The sequence below is a fragment of the Microtus ochrogaster genome, chromosome 8 (genome assembly GCF_000317375.1).
Source record: "Microtus ochrogaster isolate Prairie Vole_2 chromosome 8, MicOch1.0, whole genome shotgun sequence".
NCBI classification, from domain to species: domain Eukaryota; kingdom Metazoa; phylum Chordata; class Mammalia; order Rodentia; family Cricetidae; genus Microtus; species Microtus ochrogaster.
This window is the reverse complement of record NC_022015.1, coordinates 84,355,400-84,373,741: the sequence shown is the minus strand read 5'-3', so window position 1 is coordinate 84,373,741 and position 18,342 is coordinate 84,355,400. Positions and strand designations below refer to the sequence as shown.

At 49.8% G+C, this 18,342-nt stretch overlaps 1 protein-coding gene across 1 annotated transcript in view; it reads left to right on the top strand.

The window, feature by feature from the left end:
• Afap1l2 (actin filament associated protein 1 like 2) overlaps positions 1-18,342 on the top strand; it is a 108,612-nt gene that overhangs the window by 4,811 nt on the left and 85,459 nt on the right. The window contains exon 2 of the mRNA XM_026781500.1: positions 1,994-2,047. Within this exon, the coding sequence (XP_026637301.1) occupies positions 1,994-2,047 (54 nt within the window). The remainder of the gene's footprint in view (positions 1-1,993; positions 2,048-18,342) is intronic.

Below are 18,342 nucleotides of genomic sequence, written 5' to 3'. Positions count from 1 at the left end.
TACACACACACATACACACACACACACACCACACACACATACACACACACACACACACACACACACACACACACACACGGGTGGGTGGGAGGAGATGTATGTTTGCTCCTCAGAAGAACTTCTTTTATTGGTACCAAGATCTGATGATGCTCAAATCCTTAAAGTCTTATGAGGCACAACACCCTCTAAACTGCTTCCCTTCATCTGTAAATTACAAAGTAGGTAGCTTCTCTATTGTAGTGTTTAGGAAATCATGGCAAAGAAACCACTATGCACTTAACTGTGCAACTGTTGTAGATTGAAACACACAGTACACGCCATCAACAACATAGCATCTCCCTACCCCACCCCACCCCAGTGTTGTGGGTCTTGGATTGGCTGACTCCAAGGCCGCAGAACTTATAGCTGTGGAGGGCCGCCTAGAAGTCAACACACAACCTCAACCTGGAAAATGGAAGTGAGCGTGGAGAGAAATAGGGTGGATGCTCCCCTGTTATTCCAATGTGCATTCTGTTGCCTGCAGAAAATAGGACGCGATTCGCCTTCAGCTAGTGTAGGCTGTGGACAGAGGTATGTGAACATGTCCAAGTCTCCATGCTCTGCAGGCCTCTGCTCGAGTTTGCTTATTGTACTTGACCCCGGGCACACCTGACTTTGAAGCTCTTAGTGTGGGAGCCTGGCAGTGAAATGGTCTAACCCAGAAAGTGGTTGAGGTCATGCTGGTGCCCAGGAGCCAGGAGCCAGGAATTCGGCTTTGGGCCCTTCCCCTCTCCTGATGGTGTAGAAGCCCTGGGAACTGGGCTGCTTCCAGCACAATTAAAGAGCCAGGATGGGCCAGGAAGCTTCAAAGATGAGAAAGCTGTGTGGGTTTTCCTCCAAACCCCTTTAATGACAGGAAATGCTCCTCCAGAGGCATCTGTCCCCAAGCTAGGGAAAAGGGCACTGTGGCTGCCACCAGAAGAGAAAGCATGGTAACAGAGTGGAGAACACAGCAGCCCGGAAACCCCATGACCTACATGCTGTGTGCTTCCTTGGGCCGGTCGCTGATCTTTCCAGGCCTCCGTTTCCCTATCTAGAAACCTTATGTGTCCCTTATGTGACTGTCCAGGCTCACTGCTGTGGTCACGGAGGACTCTTCAGGGGGAGAACGTGTTTGGGAAAGGAGTGAAGTGAGGGAGGAAGGGGGGATGTGGCTGCCAGCAAAGGTCAGTTTAGGATTGCGATTCTTATAAATAAAACTGATTTCCTGTTGGGAGACCGGGAGTCGCGGGCTTAGTGGGAAAGAGAATGCTGTCAAGTATGGAAGGAATTCATTTCTGAAGAACTCACATGTCACTGTGTCTCCAAAGAGAGTTCAGGCCAGTACTAGGGTTTGAGAGAGAGCATGAGTCAGTCCCATGTGAGAGGCAGGGCTCCTGAGTCCATAGAGGGTAAGCAGCAGTTCAGAGGGTCAGTGGCGGGCTGTGACGGGCTGAGTTTGTAAAAGAAGAATTCCTGCTGAAGAATGTATCTAGAAAACACTTCTGGAAATGCTTGTCAGCATCTTTATGCCAGGAAGAGGTCAGCTGCTGAGTTAAACTCCACTCCGTCTTTAGGACCCAGCCCCATGGCTATCTTCTACAAAGCCATCATGGCTTCCATGACACTTGGTAGGCACACAACATTGTCCTGAATTGATGTCACTTGGTCTTATAATTATATGCAGATCTATTTTCCCTGCTAGGCTAACCTCAGTCAGGATAGGGACTTTGTTTCTGCCTTCTGAAAGTCCAAGCCCAGCCCTTGGCCCCTCACCAGGCACACAGTAAGGACAAATGGATACTTGAGTGTCCTATTAGATCACAGATTGCCTCGAGCCTTGCTTCTTGAGAGCAGACCTGCTTCAGGAAAAGAAATGAAGCTAAATCTTTGAGTCAGATTCTGGAAGCGGGGAAGGAAGTGCCCTTGCTGTCCTTGGCTGCAGCGACTTGAGCCCTTTCTCTGTCTGTTCCAGCACAGGGGTGTTGCTGTCTGATGGTGCAGAGAAGGATCCTGCAGGTCTCTACTTGTGAGTATGAGCCTGTCTGTGCCCTCTGCAGCAGCCCAGCCAGCCTCCAGGCTCCCGGGGATGCAGACCTGGCTCAGCCCATGCTGTGGATGGAGGGCTAGAGGACACCACAGAGCCAGGCTCTGGCCCAGGCGCACAGGGGCTGGAGCTTCTAATCTGCCTTTTGCCACTAACATCCCGTGCGACCTTGGGCAAGTCAAGTAATCTTCCTGGGTCTTGTTTTGGAATGAGTAAGCTACTGACCACTAACCCACTCCCAGGTGGAATAACCCAAGAACCACTGGTAAATGCTTTGCCAAAGATGGTGCCGTGTTCAGTCAGGGGAACAGACAGCAGTATCTGACTCCTCTGTGGTGCGGGTCTGCCCTGGAGTTGTGTGCGGGTCCTCAGAGGCACAGTCTGCATCCCTTCTAGGCCAGCAGGAACGATTGACAGGACTCGCTGTCTCCTCCGCTTGTGCCCTGGTCCTGCCTGATTTTCTCTGATAACTCAGTGAGTTTAAGCAGAGGAGACCTACAGATTCCAACAGGAGCTTGGAGCGCCTTGCTAATGTTCTGTCAGTAGACTCTCATTTTCTCTCTACTCAGTCTCCAAATAAACTAAGCTCAAACTCGGCCAAGTGGAGGGTACAGAGAATAACGCTTAATGCGCAGACACGTGGGCGGAGTCAGCGCCGCTCTGGACTGTAGGGTGAGGCAGGGCACCTGATGTCAGGGGTCTCGCTGGGAGAGAAGTGAGGGCAAGGTGACAGAAGCCTTAGGGGTCAGGTCTTCCTCCGCCCTAAGGCCTCTTCGGGACTGCAGGCCAGCTGTGGGCCTGCTGGAGGGCCGTGCGCTTGCGTGGAATGTCGGCACTAGCAAACGGCAAAGGAGCTTCTGAAGCTCAGCATTAAATCAGGGAAACAGAGCCAGCTGCTAGCTGGAGAGCGGTCTCAGCTGTGCCCCAGAAGGAACCCCCCCCACGGACAGGGGGGCAGTCTACCCTTGGAGCTGGTTTTCTCAAGTCCAAGTGACCAGCCATTCTGGTTTGCCTAGGACTTGTTGGTCTTGCCCCCTGGAACCCCACCTCTCAGGAAACTCCTTAGCTCTGGGAAAACTGAGGTGGGGGCTTGCCCTATTCCCGAACCTCTGCTGTTGAGTCTCTGGATCTCCACAGCAAAGGTGCACCAGAGCGTGTGTTCCATCTCTCCAATAAGACGTGAAAGGCTGAAACTAAAGTGGTTCTAATGGCCTCTACCAGTTCACAGGATGCCAAGTGAGAGGAGGCAGGTTCGAGAATCAGTGCTGTGGGCTCCAGGGCTGCTCTAGGGGATGGGGGGCCCACAGTAGGACCTAATGCAATAGGTGTCATGAATGATAGAAATGCCCGACCTCCTGCTGGGCGGTGATGGTGCACACCTTTAATCCCAGCTTCCCACACCTTTAATCCCAGCTCCCAGGGAAGAGGCAGGTGGATCTCTGAGTTCAAGGCCAGCCTAGTCTACACCTACAAGAGCTAGTTCCAGGATAAAGTCCAAAGCTACAGAGAAACCCTTCTTAAAAAACAAAACAAAAAAAAGACAAAAGAAATGTGCACCCTTGTTATGGTGGTTGGACAACCATGTCCACTGTCCAGTTAACAGGGAAGGTTTGTTTTACTCTGTGTCTAAATGACACCGTGGTAAACTGCCTGCTAAAAGCACGTTGCAGGCCCTTGGGTACCTTCGCTTGTGTCCCACTGTCCATCTTCACAGTGTATTTCTCTGCGATGTTTTCTCTCTTTGCCCCAAACCCAGTTGCTGCTTTTGTAAACAAAATCACACCCATGCCGCCTTGCAGACCCTGGTGCTGCTGAGTGAGATGGAGGATGTGTGGAATCAATACAATACCTTGAGTCAATACAGGAAGTCAGTGGAAACTGAGTCTTAGTGCTGGAGGTGGAGGCATTGGAGGTGGCGGTGCTGGAAATGGTGCTGGAGGTGGAGGCACTGGAGGTGGAGGCGCTGGAAATGGTGCTGGAGGTGGAGGCACTGGAGGTGGTGCAGAAGGTGGCATTGAAGGTGATGCAGGAGGTGGTGCTGAAGGTGGCACTAGAGGTAGCATTGGAGGTGGCGCTGGAGGTGGAGGCACTGGAGGTGATGCAGGAGGTGTCACAGGAGGTGGTGCTGGAGGTAGAGCAGAATTCTGGTTGAAGCACAAAGATCAGCTTCAACTGCATCCTTGGAGACTTGTAGAAAGTGGATGATGACGGAAGCATTCCTTTCATTGGAAAACCAGGTTCCCTACACGCCAGAGAGCAGGTGAGTCCAGGAAGACCCTGGGTAAGGGAGCCCTGGACATCACCCTGGATGCTGTGCTCCTAGCCACGTGTGGCTCTGCCGTGGTGACTGTGGTGATATTTCTTTCTGGAAGTCTTTTCACTGTGGCTGTTGTGCTAGGTGGGAGAGGCCAGACTGCACCTTCGTCCATTCTTTGTTGACTTTCTGGCATGAGCAGTTCTACCAGCAAGTGCTATGCCAGGGTTTGTTTGGAGGGGGAGGAAGCCATGGGAGAGCAACCCCAACTTAGTTCCAGGTGATATGAAGGATGTCTCCAGGCAGGGCTGGGCCTTGTGCCACAGGGGCTAAATGGTCAGTCTTCGCCATATTTACCTGGTGGTTTCCTTTTCTCAATCAAGCATGTTGAACTGGTCTGTTCTTTGGGGACCTGGTTCTAGTTGTAGCTGGCTGGAGCCAGTCTTTGCATCTTTATTAGGGATAATGTGTTGGATATCCATAGAACATCTCTCCTCGAGGATCATGTGGACAAGATCATGTTCACATGTGAATTACACAGGAGAACTCTTTTTAAACACCGACATGTTCAAACCACTAGTCACCCCCAAAGACAACACAATTACAGGCAATCACTGCTAGAGTCCTTCTGTCTTGAGTTTGTTGGCAGCGTTGGGGGATCAGTGACAGAATGACATTTTTGGACCTATTCCTGGCGAGACATCCCTTGAAACAGAGTCAGGTTTGGCTGTGGCTGCTTCCCCTGAGAAAGACCAAGTTTGGGGAAGCCCTAGTATGCGCTTCTGGTTTGAGTACAAAACCCGGAGGGTTTGCTTATATAAAGGGGGTCTGGGGGCTCAAAGGTAAGGGGGCTCCACGTTTTGCTTCACCTGTCTGCAGGTTAGGGCCACCCACTCAGGGTTAGCTCTTCACACCAACATCCTTTGGGTTTGGGGACCTGTCAGCCATCCTGCTAGACTAGCAAGTTGGACTCTCGCCATTTCCTCCCATCTTCCACCCTCTTTTTGCCTCCCCCCACCCCTGGTTCTTATACAACAGGATTTATTCATGTTCACTGTATTCAAGTTCCAGATGGGGGCAGAAGAAGAGATGATGTTGAATGAGCTTATTGTTTGAAGGTCTCACTGGCTTCTTTTATTTAATACCCATAGCCCTAGAACACATTGAGCTGATTTACTGAATTTCCAATGTGGTCGAGTGGAGGGGACCCTGCTAGGGCGCTTAATGTCCCTGACTGCAGGGCCAGGAACTGTTGGGTGGCAAGTTTGCCTGGAGCACCTCAACTTTATCTTTATAGTCTTGGTTCTCCTGTGGCAAATATTTCGTCATCATCCCAGACTCTATACCCCGGAGATGGTCTTACCCTGCGGCTCTTTGCATTGTGAAGACTTTTGTGGCATTCCCATCTGGCACGTTTTTGAAAAAACTAGAGACAATGTAGCGTGTAATGCCTTCTGCAGATAGAGACAGTGTGGTTTACGGTACCTTCTGCTTGGCTGTCGTGATGGTCAGTGTTTATTGTCCACATGACACAACCTGGAGTCACCTGGGAAGGGGGAGCTTCAGTTGAGGAGTTTTTAGAGCCTATTGGCCTGTGGCCATGTCTGTATCTCTGTTGATGATTGATGTGCCAAGGCCTAGCCAATGGTGGGTGGTACCGTTGCTTGGCTGGTGAGCCTGGGCTGTGTAAGAAATGTAGCTGAGGATGCCTAGGTGAGGGAGACAGTAGAGAGTGTTCTTCCGTGGTCCCTGCCCTAGCATCCCTCAGTGATGAACTATGACCTGGAAGTGTAAGATGAAATAAACCCTTTCCTTTACAAGTTGTTTTTGGTCAGAGTGTCTTATCATTGCAATAAAAAGTAATTAATGCAGAGTGGGAGGAATTAAGGGGTGACGTGGAAAGTATCTGGCAGAAGCAGCAATATCAGACAGCCTCCTGCCTTCTGCTTGGATGCCTGATGCATGGCCTCTGGTCCGTGAGATACAGCGAGGTGGTCATTAGCAACTTTACTCTGTGTCCTACCATGCTGGGCTCTTTGTAACTGCTGTCCTCAGACTCCGCAGGCTCTGACCTACTGGCCAGATGTGCCTGCACGCTGGACTGCCTGGCAAGCTTCCTTGACACCTTGACCTAGGCGTGTTCTAGAGATAAGGGTCTCTACCACGGTTGTTATTGGGTTTGTACCTGAAGCTCATGGTGTGTCAGGCTGTCAGGTGTAGCTGTAGCATAGATCTGTGACAGTTCCAGATGTTTGGAGCTCTTGGTGGCCTTCTGAGGGAGCCACCATAGGTACTTCAGCTGGGTAATCAAGTGTCCCTCTGGAGTCATTGGAGATCTGTCTGTGGTTCACGTTGCCACCACCCTACCTGTCTTGAGACCTGGTGCTGGGAATACAGGAAGGATACATCCTAAACCCATGTGCACGAGTGTGACTGGGTGCGCCAAGGGTTCTTATGGAGGAATGTGAACCCATGCCATCCATGGGGCTGAGGGTGCGCCAAGGGTTCTTACGGGGGAATATGAACTCACGCCGTCTATGGGGTGCGCCAAGGGTTCTTATGGAGGAATGTGAACCCATGCCATCCATGGGGCTGAGGGTGCGCCAAGGGTTCTTACGGGGGAATATGAACCCACACCATCCATGGGGTGCGCCAAGGGTTCTTACGGGGGAATATGAACTCACGCCGTCTGTGGGGTGTGCCAAGGGTTCTTATGGGGGAATGTGAACCCACACCATCAGTGGAGTGTGCCAAGGGTTCTTACGGGGATATATGAACCCACACCATCTGTGGGGTGCGTCAAGGGTTCTTACGGGGATATATGAACCCACACCGTCTATGGGGTGCGCCAAGGGTTCTTACGGGGGAATGTGAACCCACACTGTCTATGGGGTGCGCCAAGGGTTCTTACGGGGGAATGTGAACCCACACCTTCCATGGGGTGTGCCAAGGGGCAATATGAACCCACACCATCTGTGGGGTGTGCCAAGGGTTCTCATGGGGGAATGTGAACCCATGCCATCCACCCATCGGGCACACCAAGGGTCCTCACAGGTCCTCGGCCCCCTTTCCTCTCTTGTCCTCTCATGCCTCAGATTCTTCCATCTTTATTGTCTCTCATGTCCACTCTCTTCTTTCTTCAAAACATTTTATTATTACTATTATTTGAGAGAGAGACAGAGACATGGGAGGATGGGGTGCACACATGCCATGATGCACATATCGAGGTCAGAGGACAACTTTGTAGATCTGGGTCTCTCCGCCACTTCTGTGCGTGTTCTGGGAATACTTGCCTGGTGGGCATCTTTGTCTCTCTCCTTCATGTCAGCTCTGTCCAGAGGAGCATGAGTTCAGAAAGGGCATTTCCCCCTGAGCATTCCCTCTTGGGAAATGGAGGACCAGGGGTAAGAATGCTAACCTCTCCATTCATGGGGAATATTCTACTTACTAACCTGAAACCCCATCTATCTTCCTGCAGGCTAGCGCATCGTGACTAGACATGTCCCCTCCCTGTCCCTCTCTGTCTTTAGGAGCAGTGTGACCTGCAGGCCATAGAGGAGGGGAGGATCGCAGGCTCAGCCTGTGCACAGCCCTTCCCACCACCATCCCAGAGGAGGGAATGGGCACACGGTGGGGGGCGGGGAGCATGAGAACGCTACATTGTTTGGATAAAAGTTCCAAACATGAAGACTCAACACAGACTAAAATAATTTTTCCCATTGACCTCCTGACTTCCCAGCGGGCAAGTGCCCATTTCTATCACACGATGCCGGTTTGGTGTGTGCAACCGTAAACACTTCCGACCGGGATCAGACCTTCTAGAGTTATGGGATCCGGGTGTCGCCTAGTTGGGCCTAGCTACTTCCCTCAAGAGAGGGGCGGAGTCTGTTCTCAGGTGAGACTCTCAGCTGCTGCCTTGGCAGCCCCATTTTCTTGAGCATCTGTCTAATAATCTCAAAGCACAGCACGTTGACCAGAAGAAGTTGATCTTCCTGGGGAGGGGAGGCTGAAGCGACATGAAGGAGAACAAGGGAGGTGGCTCTGAGGGGTTGGAAGGAAAGGACTTCAATTCTCCCACAGTCCCTTGCATGTCTTCATGACTGGCTGCCGGATGTCCACATAGGCATTTCTTCCTTGGTTGGGGGAAAAAAAAAAGCAAAGGCAGTCAATAGTTTAGAGCAAACATTCTCTACAAATGACTTTTTGAAAAAAAAAAAAAGACTATTATAGAGTGTGAAAATATTTAGGGCTGAGGAGGGAAGAGCTGGCTGGCCAGGGTCCTGGTGGGGTCTTGGGCAAGAGCCCAGTGTGTCACTGTGACTTTACTCGGCACGTTTCCAGCACAGGACCACTAGGCAGAGGGGAATTTCGTGGCTGAGAAGTGAAGCACAGGGGATTGCTCAGTTTCTCTCGGGCTGCCTAGACTCTTCAGTGAATGTCTCTCAACTGTGATGCATAGGGACCCTTGTCTTTACACCAGTTTTTTAGACATAAGGACACATTGTTACCATAACTAACACAAACCCAGATTTCTTCAGGCCCCTGACCAGGCTTTCTTCCTTGGATGTAGGGAGTTGCCTGCAGTAAGTTTCCAATGGGAAAGCAAGGAGGCGCCTTGGCCCCTGAACTGTGCTAAAGATATACCGGGCCTCTTTGATCTGTGGCCCACTTCCTGCATGCCCAGCTTCTGCAATGACCCTGAATTTCTTCTGTGCTGTGGGCATACTAGACTCCTTGTATATATCCGTGGTGGACTTCTGCACGTGCTTGAGCATTGGGCTAGCCTGCCCTCCCCTCAGGACTGCCTGTCAAGTCTATTTGACAGTGTTAACTCAGTCTGGATGCCTTGACCATCACTCTTCCCAAGACGCAAGTGTGCGCACACAGCTTCTGGCCCCTCAGTGCACCTTGCGGAGTTCTCAATGGCCACAGTCATTGTGTTGCTGCTGTAATGTACAATCTATATATAATTCATTGAGGGTCAAAGGCATAATTCTCTGTGCCCATAGCACCTAAGTCTGTGTGTGCTGTATTTTGAGTGCTCACAAAATAGAATTTGGATGACTGAGAAACTTCTGTTACCCTAGGTTTCCTTCAGGTTGAGTTTTTCAAAGTTAAATTCTGCATTCGCCTGTGGATACCTTGAGATGGTTAGGCAATTGGCAGAAATGGGCGGCATAGTTATAAAATCTAAAATCTTCAAGGGATTTGCATTTTGGAGTTGCAAGGAGTTCCTACAAGTAAACTGATAATAATCAGAATTCTCACGAAGAGACAAAGTATATTAATAGGAATTTACAGGTAAAGAGGCCACCAGAAACCTAAGAAAGTATCTAAAGAGACGACCCAGTTCCTGTAGCCATGGTTGACAACACAGCTGGCTGCCCAGGAGACTAGCAAGCATGCACAGTGCCATTCAGAGGAAACGTCACCCCTGAGCCCTAGGGCAGAGCTCTCTGGCGTGTCTTACTGCACTGATTATAACTTACATTTACTAGATGACCTGGAAATGACCAAAGATAAGCTCCTGGGGGCAGGATTGAGAGCGATCTGTGCTCCCTATTTGCTGTGGTCAGGAGTGGGAAAGAGCCTCCCTGTCACTGGAGTGATCTCTAAGACGGAGTGCCGACCAAGGGCACAGACGTTTACAGTAGCCTTTCTAGCCATCCAACATTCATGAGGTGATCCACGGTTAGCAGAGCACACTTCAAAGTACCTGTTCATGAGGGTGGGAAAGGGGAAATTATATATAGTATTCTACCTGTGAGACCAGAAGCTGATATATAATTCTGTCTCAAGGCAGACTTAGGCCGAGGAGGGCAACCTAAGCCACTCCAGTAGTATGCTGGGAGATAAGAGAAGGGCTCCTCTGCCCTGGGCCTGCCCCATGGTTGCTGGCCTGCTCAAAGCCCGTTTTCCAGGGGGCTGTGATAAGAGAGCATTCTTACACTAGACCCCAAAGTTCATATATAGCTGTCAGAGCTGTGGTGGGGGCTGGGGAGGGGGAGTAGCCGTCCCACTTCATCACAGAGGGGAGGGCTGAGGGTAGGAGAGTAGCCTTCCCACGTCATCACAGCTGGAGAACAGTCCTGACTGTTGGCAGAGGTTTCTGTCCCACCTGGTCCCACAGCCGTTCAGTCCTAAAGAAACACAGAGAGGCCTACATTCATTTTAGACTAGTTGGCCTATTAGCTCAGGCTTTTTTTTATTAACAAACTCTTACATCTTACATTAACCCATAATTCTTGTCTCTGTTAGCCACGTGGCTTGGTACCCTTCTCATCTTGCTTCCTCTACATCTGGGTGACGATTGTAGAGCAAGCCTTTCCTCTTCCCAGAATTCTCCTATTCTGGTTGCCCTATGTATACTTCCTGCCTGGCTACTGGCCAAGCAGCGCTTTATTAAACCAATACAAGTGACAAATCTTTGCGGGGTACAAGACCATTGTCCCACAGCACCTGACCACTTTTCTCTTAAACCTGGCATGGTCAGGCTGGCCTTTGATAGCTGCCCACCACAATGAGTGCCTTTGTTCTTAGTTGTCTTTGGGTCTGTGTTACTAAGTACAGCTCATGACTGAGGGCCAGCATCCAAGTGTTTGTCAGATTGAATAGAAAGCTGTAAATCTGGGTATTTCCAGTACCTGACTGACTGAACATAAGGTCACTAGGCTGTAATCCAGGGGCACATTCTGCTCCCTCCCCCCTTGGAGTATGTGAGAGTCCCATACAATCAATATATATATATATATATATATATATTTATTTATTATGTATACAATATTCTGTCTGTATGCCTGCAGGCCAGAAGAGGGCACCAGACCTCTTTACAGATGGTTGTGAGCCACCATGTGGTTGCTGGGAATTGAACTCAGGACCTTTGGAAGAGCAGGCAATGCTCTTAACCACTGAGCCATCTCTCCAGCCCCAATCAATATATTTTTAAACACTCCTATTCTCGGCCTGTCTGACTCGGACAAAGTTGACCACTGATCTTTTATGTTCCATAATCTCTATTCCCACTCAAATTCAAAATTTTCTTGTTCTTATTTTTAAACCTGTCTTGTGATTCAATGGTATGGATGGTGAAGAGCCCTTTGGACCAGGATGTGTGATTCCCCATTCCTGCACCCAACGCTGTCTTCTCTCTGGGAGCAGGAGGCTGGGATTGCTGGGGAGATGTGAAGCATGGGCAAGGAAAAAGCTCACCCTCCCTGGTGTGGGCGGGTGAAGCAAAATTGACTTTGTTTCGCGTCCAGGACTAAAGCCCAGTGTTTTCAGGGATGGGGAGCCACCCTGAGGTCGGCTTTGGGGGTCGGTTTCCCACTGTCGGCTCTCTGGGCTAAGGATGGGTAATGTATAGCTCACTCTTCTAGCTGCCCTGCTCTGACCTGGCACGGCTGGCAGTGCTCACTCTCTGCTCTATACCCTGGATGCCATACCCATGACTCCATTTTCTGAGTCTCCAAGCGATGCAACAGTAAAGATCTTTGGTCTATTTTTCTTAAAGACCTTCAATCTTGCGTTTCCAAGTTTACATCTACATCCCTCAAGGCCATGTCAGCCCTCTCTGGTTCAAAGGATTTGTGATGTCATCACGACATCACCAATGGCCTTACAGTATTTGCAAGTGTTCATACAATGGGCACTTTGAGGCGTTGCTTTGTAAAGCGTTGCTTGGGTCCTGAGGTAGCCAGGCATGGTGTTGGTGGAGGCTGGGTGCTAATTTATATTTTCAGGCAGGAAAGCAGATTGTAACGCAGCCAGTGGCTCTACAGGAGAGGCTCAGTCGGTGATAGAGGGAAAGCTCGACCATGTGAGAGTAGTTTGTGGGTGGCATGGTGTCCAGCGTCAGCCAGGGTGGCCACGGACAATGTCTGAGGGGAAGACACTTGAACCGAAAGTTCAGTCGGGAGGAAGAGGATAGAGGCCGGGGCTGCAGGAGTAAGCCCAGAAGCCCTGAAGCCATCTTGTATTAGAACAGTGTGTGCTTAGAGACAGGAGCTGATTGCTGAGGGAAAGTAGAGAGCTTGGGCATGCTCGCGAGTTTGTATCTCATCCTAAAAACACCTGGCTTTGGTCCTCCTTTGGAATCCACCCCCACCCCACCAGGAAAGCCAAGTATCCTGAAGGAATACCCGCTTTCCTAAGAGGTCAGATGACGTTGGCCACATTTTACCAAGGGAGTTGGTATCCATGAGAGCCCGGAAGAAGCACTGTGCCTCCCAGATCGTGGGCTTTAGGGCTGGGACGGTGTCCTAGGATCCTCAAAAATGCTCCACATTCTTCCGCAAAGCCGGCCAGTTGCTTCACCTCTGAGCCCCGCAGCATCTTCCGGTTGTTTCTCCTTAGGCTCGGCATCCCCGTGGCTCAGTGTTTGAGGTTTGTGTTCTACTGTGGAGAAATAAAATGATGTTCAAACCCACGAGGTCTGTGGCTGCACCAAAGACCTGGATCCTGTAAGTGCTGAACACTTGCAGAACTGGACAGTTACACTTATGAGCCTCCGTTTCTTCCTTAGGAAGAGGCTAACGCCATATTCCTGTGGGAGTTGTAAGGACTGAATGAGATTTTGTAGATAGAGAGCCTGGCCGCGTATTTAGGTCATGGTTAGAACCCCGAGTGTTCATGGTGAGTGGGTGGAAGGAAAACCAGACAGAGGAGTGAATCTGCCCTGGATTGTTTCTTTGTTGGTTTGGTGCCTAAGGTCTCTGCTCTCTGAAATGCCACCCTTGAGCTATGGCTTGGGAGGGGATGCAAGTTCATCATGGGGAGTTGGTTTTGAACCTATCAGTATGAAGATCTTGCTGCTCCTTTACAGCCACAGCCTCAGTTTCCCCATCCATAACAATCACTTTTCAACACCTAAGCATCAAAGTGTTTCAAAAAAGAGGAAACACTGAACACAAATATAAAGCCGACTGTCATGGTTTTGTAGGGCAGGGTATAACACTGGGCTAAGAGAAGTCCACAGTGCCATGGTAGCCAAGGCCAGTTGGCTCCCAGAACATCCTCGGTGCTGGAATAGCTATGGGGTGGGATTGGCGAACTCTCCTAGTCATGGAGACCCAGGGGAGGGCAGACTTTCTTTTGAGACTGGCTGTTGATGGATGGCATGATTGGAAGGAAAGGTGCAGGGAGGGGAGAGGAGAGTCAGGTTGGTAAAGAGCCTCTCATCCCTGGACGCAGCGGGCCCTCCGTGCCAGCATGCCTGTCTGAAGCCTGAGTGCCTTCACTTGGCAAAACACAGACAAGGGAGAAGTCCTTTGCAGTCAGAAGACCAGCGCCCATGTAGTGAGCACATGGAATTTCAGAAGGATCTTTCCTCGGGTACACTCTGTCATAGGTGGGCTGTGTTTCACCATTCCCCAGCTTCTGCTTCCTTGTGACCATGGGTTGCCACTGGGCCTGGAGAGGTTGTGCCTGCTGGCTGCAGCTGCGGGGGCAGGCTCAGTGCTAGCTCCTCCTCCATAGAGCCAGCTTACTGAAAACACATTCACTGATCTGCTCCCCACTGTGCAGTGTTGCTGCCTCAAAGAGATCCCCCAACCATTAGCCTGGACTCCATTTTTCTGCTCTGCAGTGCTCAACCTTCTGATATCCAGCAGAGATCAAGATCTTGAGAAATGATTTATAAGTATTAGCATGTCTTATTTCAGAGTACATTCCATCACACTCCTTCCTGAACATCCCAGGGAGCTATGTCAGAAGTCCTGTGATGGCCTTTTCTCTGTGGGGTAACCAGGTCCAGAGGCTTTAGTGTCACCACGCTTGGTACCAGAGGACGTGTCCAAGCCACATACACACCCCTGACAGTGACCATGCTCACTGACTCTTCATTACCACTCTTCCATGGATATTTTCTGCCCGTTATCCTGATTAGTTCCTGAAGATTCCTGGAAGGTGGTGGGAAGATCTTGAACTACCCAATAACACTCTCCCAGCCCCCATTTTAAGAGATTCCTGAACCTTCTGGGGTTGGCTAGGCAGGGCTCCCATGGAAAAGTGTATTGGAATCTTTCATTGGCATTCTTGGCATTGCTTCGCTCAGGGCGAAGTCTCCTGGAATGCCGGGCTTGCTGTCTGAACTCAGCTGAGCTAAAAATGTTAATAAAAGGTTTCCCCAAGCTTTTCTATCAGACTCTTTCATCTTATTCCAGACCAGCAACATCAGAAGTAGGGGTGGGGATGGGGAAGGCAGGGGTCCAGCAGTAAACATTACTATCTTTTCTGTGAGAACCAAAAGAACGGAGGCCAGAGACAGCATGAACAAAAAGCTCACAGTCAGCCCAGTAGGCTAGTCTTAGCTCTAGAGCAATCTGCTCAGCCTGGGCTAACCTCATCAACCTTGGCATGATCGTTCTCCTCGGATAACTTAAGACTGGCCTTTAGTCAGGGTTAGATTTGCCATTGTTGGGGTGTTAGGTCATGGCCACGATGCAGCCAGGGTTAGATTTGCCATTGTTGGGGTATCAGGTCATGGCCATGATGCAGCCAGGATTAGATTTGCCATTGTTGGGGTGTCAAGTCATGGTCACAATGCATCCAGGGTTAGATTTGCCACTGTTGGGGTATCAAGCAATGGCTACAGTAAAGTTGTCTTGCTGTATCCTTTAGGATGAGGGAAGAGAGCCTGGCACGATGAGGTAACACTTCTCGGAGGAGGCTCTGTGCTGTGCCTGTCACCTGCTGGTCTCACCAGGCTCGTTCTGGCTCTCATGACAGGGAGCATGTTCTCAGTTCCCTGCCACACCACACTTTCCTCCCAGAAGCCTTTCTAAGTAAGGTCTGGCCCTGATGCTCTACTCCACAAGGGACCTCTCTTAGCACTTCACTGCATGGTGGCAAGAGAGTTTCTTCCCAGCATCCCTGTCTGATCCCCATGGTTAGTTTTAAAGTGTGCATCAACAGAGTGCCTGACACACAGGTAGGCAGGCATTCACTTCGTTCTCAATGACTTCTACAAGCTTCTGCCAAGTTCTCCATGTGTCTCTTTCAGCCAGACTTGAGCTTTTGTGGGTCCCTTCTGGGCATGGAGGCCCAGCCTTGCTGTGGGCACATGACAGGAGGAACAAGGCAGGGCATAGTCCTTGACCATGGTGGCGTGGCTCCCAGGTGGCAGTACACTGGCTTGTTACCTGGGGGCCTCTCTTTGGGGCTGCAGGGAGGTGTGGAACTGGGGCTGGTGTGTCCCTGTGACACCCCGTTCAATACACGATTAGTGAGTGAGCACGGACTCTTGCTTCGCTGGGTAAGGTGAGATCTGGGAGAAATGATGCTCCCACTTGTAGACTAAACCTCACCAAAGGCAATGTGCGGCCACACGCCATTCGAGCCCAGCAGCTGTCTCTCCTTTGTGGGCAAATGTCCTGGGTGATGAATGTCCCTCATCCACACTCACAGCTGGCTGAAATGGAGGAACAATGGCCCTTCTCAGAGAGCCCTCAGCAGACATTCCCAATGAAGTTGGTTCATCACTTGGAGCAGGGTTGAGATCACACACACAGGGCCATTGATGGAGCAAGGAAGGCTCAAGCTGCCGCAGTGTGGCCAAGGCAAGGCTGGGGTTGGCGGCTGATACAGAGGGTCCTAAATGACGAGAGCAAATGGCTTCAGCTCTCAAATGATGTCTCCCAGAGCCTGACCCACAGAGTGAAGGATCACCCTCTGCAGTCACCTGACCTTGGGTCTTGGAGGGTTTGTTCTTCTAGTGCAGCCTCCGCTGTGGTTGAGTGGACAGCTGCATTGGAAGTTGAGAGAAGGAGCTCAGGCCAGCACCGGGCCTCAAAGCCCTCGCCCCCAGCCTGTTTGCTTCATTCCTCACACCACCAGGTGGGAGGGAAGGGGACGGTGAGAAGACCAGAGCAGGGATTCCAGGATTCAGGGTGGAGCCAGGAGGTCTCTAGCCTTGCTACTGTCCACAACTAACAGAGCCAAAGGGCACCTCAGCCTTTGCAGCCCCCAGGTGAGGATTCATGGCCCTCATTCCATCAGGTTCTGCTTCCTTTAGCCACTAGGAAGGAGGCCTCTCTCCCATGAGTCAGGGCAAAGCGGAATGGTCCGGTTTCTAAGCTGTGTGGGCCCCACTGGGAACATTTCATTCCTTCTTCTCCTTTTCTTTCTCTTCAGCTGGAGTTGCTTCAAATGACTCAAAATACCATAAACGGTATTTCAGAAAGCCAAACCATCCTATAAAGAATTCAGGGTGGTAACTTCACGTCTGTGTTTCTATGTAAACACACCTTAGCGCTGCTTTTCAAGCAAGACTCAGGCTTGTCACGGTTTAGGAGCTCGCAGGCTAGAGCGCAAAAATCCTCCGCGTCCTACCCAAAGTGATGAGGTGTCAAGGATACCTCTAGCCCTCTAGATATTTTCCTGTCCCCTGTCCCAGTCTTTGAATGTCATCCACCTAAGAATAGCCACCTGTGTGCAGCTCTCCCGTGTCCTTTAAGATGGAGCCACCTCAGCCGCCTGTATTGAAGCTGAGGCTATATCCCGGCATGCATCCCCCGGGAGCTGCTGCAGTCCTTGCTTGGTTTCACTGCTCGATTTGTTTTATGAAGATTTATTTTTATTGGTGCCTGTTTTGAATTTGTAGAGATTTCAACAAATTGTTCTCATAGGAGATTGGGGATGTGCTGTCTTTTGTGGGTAGAGGGGTATCTCACTCTATTGTTCAAGCGAGTCTTGATCACTTAGGCAATCCTCTTGCCTCAGCCTCCTGAGTAGCTCGGATAACACGGGTGTTTTGACTCATCTGGTTTGCATCCCTGCTTCATCTCGTTGGCTTCCTCGGCAGAGGATCAGACATGCCCTCACGATGCCCAGAACATCTGTGCAGTTAAACTTGGGTTTCTGTCATTCTGAGTGATATTGAACATCTTTTCCTATGTTTGAGTGTGTGTGTGTGTGTGTGTGTGTGTGTGTGTGCGTGCATGTATGTGTGCATGCGTGCATGTGTTTTCTCTTCCCCTATGCATTTATTTATTTTTTGTCAGTCTTTTATTTTATGCTGAATTGTTGGTCTTTCAGAACTAATTTGTAGACACTAAAGAAATCAACCCTTTGGATTTCCCCCTACACTCTTGATTTTATTCTTTAAATTTATTTTGGAAAGTCAATTTTTCCTAATTTTTTTTGTAATTAACTAATCTCCTTTTGTGCCTTTGAGATTTAAAGACACTTGAAAGTCTTCCTCTAAAGTTACACATTTAAAATGGTTCATGAATAGAAGCACACGGGCAGGCACATATGCATTTGGCTTTTAGCGTAAGGTTTTCAAGGTTCAATCCAGCTTGAACAATGCGTGAGTACTGTATCCATTTTTATAGCAAACAGAATTCCACCTGAAACACACACATGGGGATAGCACAACTTGTCCATCTGTAGCATTCATTTCTCTGAGCAAACCGTATTCCACCCAATACACAGGCACGGAGATAACACAGCTCATTCATCTATAGGTTGAAACATTGTTGTTGATGATTTTGGCTCTTGTGAAGAATGCTGCCACAACAGCTCATTCCAGGTTTTTGTTTGCTGTTTTTTTATTTCTCTCAGGCGTATCTATGTATTTTTTCCACTATCTACCTACCTAACCAAATTGCCTGGTCCTATGCTCACCCTGTCTACCTGTCTCTTACCTACGGAATTGCCTGGTCCTACACTGGCTCTGTTTTACCATTTGAGTAACTGTCAGATTGGTTCCCAAAGTCTCTAGATCATATTTCCCTCCCACCACCTCTGTTTGTCCACACTTTTGTGTTGCTATTTGTTCTGCATGCTTGCACATCTGAAATTTTTCATGACGCATGGCAGAGGCGCCTACCCTTGGATAGAGTGCTTTTCAACAATCCTTCTTTCAGTGCTGTGTCGTAAAATCAGTCATTGGGTAGGTAGATTATGTGTGGCACAGTCTCAGCTTCTCCGTGGTCTGTCCGTTCGTACAGCTGTTGTACTGTTGTGATTAGTATGGTTTTACAGCTGTTGTACGGTTGTGATTAGTATGGTTTTACAGCTGTTG